This window comes from Patagioenas fasciata, chromosome Z (assembly GCF_037038585.1).
Source record: "Patagioenas fasciata isolate bPatFas1 chromosome Z, bPatFas1.hap1, whole genome shotgun sequence".
Classification (NCBI taxonomy): Eukaryota; Metazoa; Chordata; class Aves; order Columbiformes; family Columbidae; genus Patagioenas; species Patagioenas fasciata.
The window spans coordinates 7,533,717-7,543,680 of NC_092560.1; the positions used below are offsets into that span (position 1 = coordinate 7,533,717).

Sequence of the window (9,964 nt, forward strand, 5' to 3'; positions counted from 1 at the left end):
TGCATTACATTTATTGTAACATACCATATTCGTATTTGTTTAAGTAAAATCTCAACAGCAATTTTTGCATTTAATTTTTTGGGGTGGGGTGGGGAAAGGAACTGTAATAGATGTAAATGTTTAATAACATGTTCATGACTTCACTCCCTCCTTTCCCTGATTGCTCCTTTTCCACAAACCCTCTATAAGTAGGAATCACACATGCTCCAGGCATGGTGGGGTACCACAAATCACCTTTGTAAATAAACTTAACTAATTGTAGTGTCTACAATAATCATGTGTTAACTATTGACTTAGGATAATTTCTGTGACAACTACCTCATTTTACCCTTTCCATAAATAACTGAATCTTGAAAGCATTTCCTGAACATTGCAGAGGTGGTTGTACAGGAGCACTTCTTTAAGAAAAGGGAATTTATCTTCAGAAACCTTTGTATTGTTACTATTTATTAGCATCTCAGTTACACCTAGGCGCTGAAAGGTGGATTAAAACACTGTGGCACTGTGCAAGCAAATCTCAAAGCACAGCTCCTCCTGAAAATGTTCACAAGCCCAGTCCAGTGCCCAGCTGTTACTCAGGAGTCTTTTATCTAAATCTCTTTAGCTTTTTCACCTATAAACACGGTGTATTAGCCGTGCTTGGTGAAGTGGTTTAACACTTGAACCACACTTGTGAACTACTTGTGAAACTGCACTTCAATAAACTGTGAACAAAGACCCCGGGCACAGGCCGCCACAAAGGTCAGTGTAGACCAGATCCATCCATACGTCTGTCTTTAGGTACATATCTGTAGGTCACATACGTCAAGGCACACATTCATAGACTTCACTGAATTTGACCTCATGATTTAATGCAATGACAGAGCTACCTCATGTACCTGCTGCAAACACTTATTGCTTTTCCCTCCTTCAGTGGAGAAGATGCTGGCTATAACCAGAAAACAAGAATTTCAGGGAAATAATTATTGCTTCATGGAAGAAGTTGCTTCACAGGCTAAAATTAGTGACTGAATCACGCAGAACTCTGCAGAGGCTTGTTTTTCGTCTTTGAACATCCCAGTGCATTGCACAGTGCATCTTAGTGCACAACAGTATGGTGTAAAGCGTGCCTGTGGCACACGTGGTGAAGCTGCAAACTGAACTGAAACCTCCAACGCTTACCCTGTACTTTAAAATCTCATTTAACAGAACTCTCCCAGTAATATGAGCATGAGTAATCAGCCTGGCACTCCCAGGGATGACGGTGAGATGGGTGGAAACTTCCTAAACCCTTTTCAGAGTGAGAGCGTAAGTATCTTTTTTTACCGAGGTGATTTTTTGTTTGTTTATTTCGTGAATCTCTGTCATTTTGTTTGGTTTTTTTTAAAAAGAACAGACAGTTTCGTAGTGTATTTGTAATGCAGTGCTGTGCCTTACATGTTTTTTACTAGCTTCTAAAATTACGGTATTGATTTGACAAAAAATTCTGCAAAAGACTGCTGGAAGTTGAGCTGAAACTGGAAAACATGGGAGGTGTGGATGTACTGCAGAAACTCCTTCTAGATGAAGAGGTCACCTGTCAATGAAAGCTTGATCTGTCAAGCAGTAATAATACTTACACCTCACATATTCAGTAATGCACAACAGGCATTTGTCAGGCAATATACAAGCACCCTAAATGCATATAGTTGACAGATCCTCATGTCTGAGTGTTTCAATGTGTGGCTGCCCAGCCTTTGACTCCTAAACAATGTGTTTTGCAGGGAATGTCTTTCACGACAGGATTCACGCTGAAGTGTATAATTAGAGCACCAGTAGGTAATTGTGTTGCAAAGATGCAGTGTGCTGTTAGAGCCAGAAAAAGCAAAGGTTCCCTCTAGTGTTCATTCAGGGACAAATGATGCTTTTTTTAAAATGGAGAATGCTTGAGGCAGCAAAACATGGTGCAAAATACATTATGAAGCAAGACTGGAGTATTTTCATACTCACGTGCCTGGAGCTGGGTTTCTGAATCCATGTGTAGGTTCATAAATAGGAGTGACCTGATTTTTCAGAGTGACTGAGTGACTCCAACACTTCTGTTCTTAATGGAAATCAGTGCTGCCAGAAGTGAGCGCAACTTCATTAACGGTACCAGTGGTGAAAATCATAATGAGTAAACAGTTTCTGTTAAATCACAAGACAGTAAAATTGCGTGGCAAATTTCATGGGAATCAGGTTTTCTTTAGCTAGTGAAAAGGAAAAGTTTCTGCATGTTCGCCATTGATGTCTTCATAAAGACGGCACATGGTCAGATTGTGTGGAGTGTTGGAGAAAATTGGTTTGTACAACCCAAAAAGACTGATATTTCAGTATCTGCCAAAAAGACAGTAATCTCAGAACCCCCATTACATGCAATCCTTGGTCACATTAATCCTTGACTGTCAGTTTGGCACATGTTAATTGTACTGAGAGCAGGCCAGTGCACCAAACTACAGTCATGAAAAGGAGGACGTCAGTTGTACTCAAAAGAAAACAAGTTTCCTCACACACTTACTGGATTCTAGGTGGTCCTAGATGTTGTTTTCCCATCTGGAAGAACCTGGCACCCGGTTTATCTTAAGGTTTTACATGAGGTGTATACCTATAATACAAGGCATGCCGTACACATGCCACGTGCATTCTAGTCTATGTCTAGTTATTGGCTCCTCTGTAACACAAGCCACATTGTAGTCCTTGGGAACTGTCTTGCTTCCTAATACATAATCCAGTACTTGGCTACTTAGAGTACACATTATTCTGAAGTCCTTTTCAGGCAAATTTGCTGTTCAGTTTACCAGGAGTTTTGGTTGGCGGTGCGCAACAGTGCTTGGCTAAGAACACCTTTAGATTATCTTTCTTTTCCAAAGTGACTACCCAGGTACTTTGTCTCAGAAAACAGGAAGTCACTTGAACAGATGCTTTGCTTTGAGCATTTGAGCTGGTCTCTGACTTTGGCTAAAGATCAGTGTGATCTTTGCTGGCCCACAGTGGGAGGGCCCAGCAGGACGTGATGGGAGTGAACCCTAAAGCAGGCAAACCATCAGAGACGTGACAAGGGACAAAACAAACTTCACCCAAGTGTCCATTGGGGAAGACCCATCCAAAATGCTTTTTCTAATATGCTTGGACACTTGGAAATGGCCAGCTTGAGACTGTGGCTTTGGCAGGGTTTTATTGCATATCTGTTATCGCAAAGGTAAGTTTATCTCTCAGTTTTTTGTATCAGTTTTCATCATGCTAATACTTCTTGCATTTGAGCATTTTCCTCCCCTTAGATTTTAGGCCAAATTAAGTGTTTCTGCAGTCCACAATTTTCAATTTAAAAACAAATTAGGCGTATAGATGTGCACTACTTGTAAGCATTATGGTGTCCCATTGATTCTTATAATGAAGTACTGCTAACTTGAGGGCAGCTATAGCTTGTATAAGGGCTACAGTTCAATTTGTGTTACAATAGCATTGTAATGTGGTTATTTAATTTTTCATTCACATAAAGGAGAATGACCAGTGATCCTGGATTCAGCTTGCCTCCTGAAATCAATAATGCAGCATGATACAGACCAAAAGCCTAGTTTAATTCCATTTATACATGTGTTTGCTCCATTTGTCCAATAAAGTAAGAAAAGCTCTCCAAAGTCTTTGTGTGGTTTGCTAACCACGAATGCAGCTGGTCTACTCGAGACTAACCACCTGCCTAGCTAAATCCTCCCAGAATCCAACACAGACCAGAAAGATGTGTGGAAAGCTTCAGTGGAGTGTTGGTTCATCACACTACCCAGGTACCACCAAAACAGTCTTCCAAGAAACTGGCTTTATCAGTAGTAGCTGTATTTTTGCATAATGACAGAAGCATAGCAGAAGTTACAATACCACAAATCGAATTACAGCCCGAGCACAAGCTATGGTACAAATTTAGGAGGAAGTTTGAAGAGCATGTTGACATTTGAACTCGTTGCTGTGGTCCAGAAGTGGTTTTAGTTACCTGGGGGGGAAAAAAATGGTTGTTAAAATGTGGATTCCTCTTTTTTCAGTACTCCCCTAGCATGACAATGAGTGTGTGATCTGTTAACAAGTCTCGCCATGAAGACCACAGTGAGTTTGCCCTCTTCAGAGAGCTACCGCAGAAGAAAATTGTTCATCCCAGTGCAAAGTTTAACAAAAGGATTTCAGACACAATCAGACCCACCATTATTTTTTTTCTACTCTCTCCCCTGTTTTGTCAAGACAGTGGGTCCCAAACATGATTGAGGCAACTGTAAAGAGTGGCGTAACAGAACTGCCAAGATGAAACTGCAAACAAATCTGTGTATGTACATGTGTGGGTTAATGTATGTGTATGTGTGTGTGATATAGAAATACACACATACATATATAGACCCACAGGACATTGTAAAATATTATCACATGACATCTTAAGTAGAAATGAGAAGTAGGGACTTTTATTCCATCTTTTTCTTTTTTTTATGTTTACATTTTAATTGTTAAAATTTGCTTTCCCTCTCCCCTCCTCAACTGTTTTATGTTGCATATATCACTGCTTTATAAGTTATTTTTTAAGGTGAACTCAAATGATAAATTCTTCTGATTTTGTAAATGTCTGCCATTATAGATAGGAATAAAATTGCTTATAAGAGCTTTCATTAACTTGTGTTTGATACCAGTTACCCTGTGAATCACAAACTGTACTGTCTCAAGAAATAGAAGAAAGCTCATCTTAATTTTTTGGAGAAATTTAATAATTTTCACCTAGTTTGGTGATTTAATTTTTTTTTATACTTCGCCTTTAAAAAAAGAAGCACTGAAGGTTATTTTTCTTCTTTAATTGAAGCCTAAAATCTGCAATATCTATTTTAAATGGAAGCCTGACTTTGATACAAGCTTCTCAGTTTATATAGAGTACTATAAGGTTACTGTAAGTGAGCTCCAATTGCTATAGAATCTAGCAATAAAGTGTCAGGGCCTCTTTGGCCCTTGGGAATGAGTTTTCTATTTAGCATGATCATCCGTAGAGGTGGTAGTTGCTGGAAATACAGTGAAGTCCTTATCACCGAAACCTTTTCTAGCATTTTGCTATTATGTTGCCCGTTTTCAGAGATTGTCAGCCGAATTGTAACAATCCACGGTCCTAATTATAAACAGTATTTCTCAAGTCCATTCCGAAAATCAGGTCATCCTGCTACTTGGGTGACCCCCGAAACTTTGCAGTAAACAGTAATTTTTTTTGAGCCAAAATGATGGACTAAACTTTTAATGACTACTAGCCTGGGGGGGGGGTGTCTTTACCTTTTGCCATAAACAGAAGAGGAACAAAAGTCTGGGCCATTTTATTAGATCAGCCTATTGGACATGAAACATGGGGACAGAATGGTGAAAAGGCATATGGTCTTAAAAGAAGTGCTTCTGGAGGCAGTCCCATGTCTCTTAGACAAAGCTCTAAAACCAAGATTATGGTACATTTAGTTCCTAATGACCTCCATCTCCCCCAAGAAAAGGAAAGTTTTCAGCTGTGTAGTGGTCAAAAGGTCGATGATCAGTGACGTGGGCACGAAGTGGCTGAACAAGAACTCGTGCCACAGACAAAAAGGAAAGTTCCCTCCTGGGAGTTTGCAAATAAAGGAGCCACTTACATAGGAGGAGCAGTTCTGAGATAATGTAGTATGTCCATGAAGTCTTGCAAGGGGATCTTTTTCATGAACTCATGATAAAGGAGCAGATGTCATGGGCTCGCTGTGGTGGTAGCTGCACATAGCAGGATGTGTAAGGAACATAATACTGCAATCTCCTAATTTTTATTTACGTATATTGTATATATATGGAGATATATACAATAGATGAAAATAAAAAAGATGTAACGCTTTTTACTCTCTTGTTAGGGCTATTCAAAGGTGAAACTCTTGGAGGCTTAAAATTATGTTAAAATATCAAAGATTTTGTTAGCATTACTTTTTTTGTAATAATAACTGCTTTGATTAGTTGTAAACATAAACTAGATAGTCATTATATAGTTTTGTGGACTTTATTCCCAGTGATGATGAAAGTTACATTCATTTGCTTATCTTTGGAAAACACTTTGTTGCTGTCTCGAAGGATGCTGGAAACGCCTACTATTGATCTAAGTTATGAAAACACAAAATTGGACCTAATTTCCTCAGACCCTTGCCTGTTGTCACTAACACCACTGTTCTAGTGGCTTTGTCCCCAGTGCTACCAGCTTCTCCCACAAGCACTGCAGAGTCCAGACGTCCTTGCAAGCTGTGTTTGGCATCTGTATTATCCTTGGTAGCCTTCTAAGAAGGACTTCAGGGCTCTTCTCTGCCCGATTTCAGTCAGATGATGCCACTGCTGCTGGACTAAGGTAGATGGAGATGTCTGGACCGTGCATCGAGTGCCAAAGCCCAGTCGCACACCAGGTAACTGTGCCCTCGAGTGAGATCTTAGAGCCTGGAGCACATCTGGGGCCTGTTGTGTGTCTCCAGGAGAACCCCTGTGCTGTCCCACACCAGGCTGGGGTCCTGCAGGCCACCAGTGTGTCCACTGACCGTGTGGCAGCTGGACGTGGTGGCATCGCTGACGGATCTCTTACAAGACAGAGTACGTGCAGCCACTGAAGCTTTGTACTGTGGCAGAATTAAACAGGATCAGGGCTTAGTAGTAATCAGAGACTTGATAATATTTTTTTCCTTTCTGGTTTTGGGATTATCTGCAAGATTTTAGCTTATAGGCACCCATTAAGGATGAAAGTCTGACCACTAAATTAAACCTGTGCAAAGAAATCCCTTAAATGAACTGTCAACACATGCTGAGTATCAGTACCAAAATATGTTATCCTAATAATATACAAGACCTTTCAGACCTCCTTCTGTAGTTTTTTCAAACTCCCTTCTATCAAATTTTTCTACTACCAGCATATATTTTTTTCCCCTTTCCATTTTTTTCCAAAACATGTACGTCACATTAGACATGGTCGCACTGATCCTGCAGCATTAATCTGAGTAAATATGTTTCTGGCTTCAAAAGCAGCAGGATCAGGCCCTGCATCTCATGGCCTCATTCTGTGCGGTGATACTCCAAGTTAATCGGTATGTCCTGCACTTCTCACACCTATGTCACCCCACAGACTGGTGAAATAAATGATACACACACTTGCAAAATCTTAGATTTGGCAGATCTGCTTGAATACTTAGTGCATATCTTATTGTTAGAATTTTAATCAGATACAAAGAAACCTAATTGTCTTGCTTTCTTTTGGGAATGCTGACATCTCTGTGCTTACATACATTAGTAAAGTTACTTACACATGCATTGGTAAGATCAGGAGATAATAACTATACATAGGTTCTGCAGCTGAAGCATTACCAAGCAATCTTACATGCCAAACACTCATCTTTAGAGTTATAAGCATCCCTTTGAGGTTGTGGGTTTGTTTTGTTTTGTTTTTAATACGCATAGAGCTTTTTGTTTCTTCATTCGTTTCTTCTTTTGCTGATAAATCCTCATAGGATTTCCATTGCATCCAGAAGACAATTTCCAAACACTGACTTTTTGCTCCTGCTTACGTTTCTGAAGCACTAGTATCAGTGTGTCAGGGAATCCACGGACCCACCGTAGTCCCCCTGGATTCCCTGACATCAGTGTGTAATATAACTGCTGTTTATACCTATCATTGTGCAACAGCTTTATTGATAATGTCCGAACTTGTCCAACTCTGGGAGGATTTTTATTCTAAGTGGTGCAGGATAGTTTTCCCACACTGAGTTTTTAGATTTCTCTCTTAAATATAGAAATAAATAGATCATGATTCTGTAAATGCATCTTTCGGGCAAGATTCAAGCCAGGCTTTTTTAAAAACAGAAGTGATGAATTCTTAGAGTAGCAGAAGGTAGGGAGTGATGGATCTCTCGTGCTGGGAGAACTCCAGCAAATATTCTGGCCTTGGAGAAATCAGCTGAAATTGGGGTTCACTTGTGAATTTCACAGTGAAACAAACAACTACTTTCCCTGCTGCCTAAACCCTTGCAGAGGAGTATTCATACCTAGATCTAATCTCTATGTTACTCAGAATTTATCTCCCTGTCTAAATCCTGAGCTGGTTTGGGGGGCAAGGAAGAAGCTGCTTGAATCACAGGTAAAGCATGGGGCCCAGCGTGTGCATTAAAACAATACCTGGGTATTTGCATGCATGGCTTGCATTATTTTCATAATAGAAGATTAAATGCCACATGTCCCAAGACATGCAGCTGTTGTTTTCCCTTGCAATTGGAATACATAACAAGAAATACGTAGGCTAATTATTAATTTTAAATAATTCAAATTAGGAGGAAGTGAATTGAATCCTGCTTCTTTATGGATAGCAAGTCATGCGTCACAAGGACCATTTCTAGAACTGGCTAAAAATCATTTAGATTTTCCCATCTTCTGTGGCTAGCAAATGAAGTACTGCATGTAAAGATGAATCAGAATTAGATGAGTAATTTAATGAGGGACCAGCTGTTAAAATAATCAGTGTTGAACATTTTATTATTTTTTTACTTTTACCAGTAAAAATGAATTTTCAGCAGATAAATGTTCCACTGATTTCTATTTCTGAGATCAGTTAATTGCTTTTAAGTGTTATCTCCTGTTCCTAGTCATATCTGATTCTTTGTTGTTGTTATGGTTGCTAAATACAGACTGGATTCTTCAAGATTTGACCTGACACATTTGCATTTGGAGAATGTAAGAGGTTAAAGATATTTAAAAAAAAAAAAAAAAGGAGTGGGGGAAGCAATAGAGTTAAATTTATTTTTCTTTGATTGGCTGTGAGTGATGATGTAACCATGGCTTCTGTCCCAAATACGCTTGGGTTTGGTTGGGTCCTAAGAATGGGAATCCTGACAAAGCACATCTTCCAAATAAAAAGCAAGAACACTCCTTCAACAGAGACAGCTCATTTCACACTGATCACATTAGAAATCTAGTTCAGGATTTAATGATACAAAACATCTACAAAAACTCAGTACACTCAGAGATAAATTAGTTAGATTTAAATTTTAGTGTGTGCAGCTTTCCAGACTTCTATTTGTTCAGTTCTAGAAGCTGCTGCTCATGCCACTTGTCCTGTTTAAAATTTGATGAAGCCACTCACATAAGGTCATTTTTGGTAGGATTTCACCACGATCTGGGTAAAATATATAATTTATCTGAGGTGTGACATTATTTGGCAGCTGTATAAAATGAGTAATTAGAGCAAAATACAAAGGGTCTGTTGAAATTACCAAAATGATGTTTCAACCTGAAAACAAAACAAAACAAAAACAAAAACAAGAAAAAAGTCCTTATCTAAAATAGTGCTTTGAGTGCATGCATGCAAATTATTTGTCAGTGCTGTTATCTTGGAAACAAATTACATTAACAGCTTTAGAGAAAATGAATGGATCTGCTTGGAACATTTAAATCCTGATCTGCAAACACATTCACATTTGTTTGAAATGAAGCCTGCACATAGTTAATTCAGGCAGATTTAAGAATACAAGTAGTATCCTTCAGGAAAGGAGGACTGCTAATATGCTAAAACCATGCTTCAGTGTGAACAGTCTGGAAGTTCAAATTAAGTCTTCCCCAAACAGGCATTATTTTAAACATTTTATAAACGCAGGAGCATGTTTTATACCGATAGTACTGATAGGTGGAACAGATTTGGCTTTCTTCTGTTTCTTGCTAGGTCGTTGTTCACTACTACATGAGCTGTTTTTGTGAACTTGTCATTCCATGTTGTTTTCAACTGTGCAGCCATAGTTTCCCTCAACATAGCAAACAGCTTTGCAATTTTAGTCCAGACTTCTGTTTGGTCACTGTTCTTCATTTAAGCTTAAAATGTGTAAGAAAGCCTCTCATGTAATGGGAAAACTTGCCATAAAAATGTATAAAGGTTTTCTTGGGTACCTGTTTTCACATTTAATAAAAATGCAATTTTCAGTTATAATCT

The 9,964-nt window shown here is 38.9% G+C and overlaps 1 protein-coding gene across 6 annotated transcripts in view; it reads left to right on the plus strand.

Annotated features, from left to right (window-relative positions):
* The window catches only part of SSBP2 (single stranded DNA binding protein 2), a 176,599-nt gene extending 166,638 nt beyond the window's left edge, over positions 1-9,961 (plus strand). For all 6 annotated transcript variants that reach the window (XM_071802458.1, XM_071802457.1, XM_071802456.1 and 3 more), the window contains 2 exons: positions 1,189-1,287; positions 4,032-9,961. In XM_071802458.1, coding sequence (XP_071658559.1) covers positions 1,189-1,287; positions 4,032-4,061 — 129 coding nt within the window. In that variant the 3' untranslated portion in view covers positions 4,062-9,961. The remainder of the gene's footprint in view (positions 1-1,188; positions 1,288-4,031) is intronic.
* The last annotated feature ends 3 nt before the right edge of the window (positions 9,962-9,964 follow it).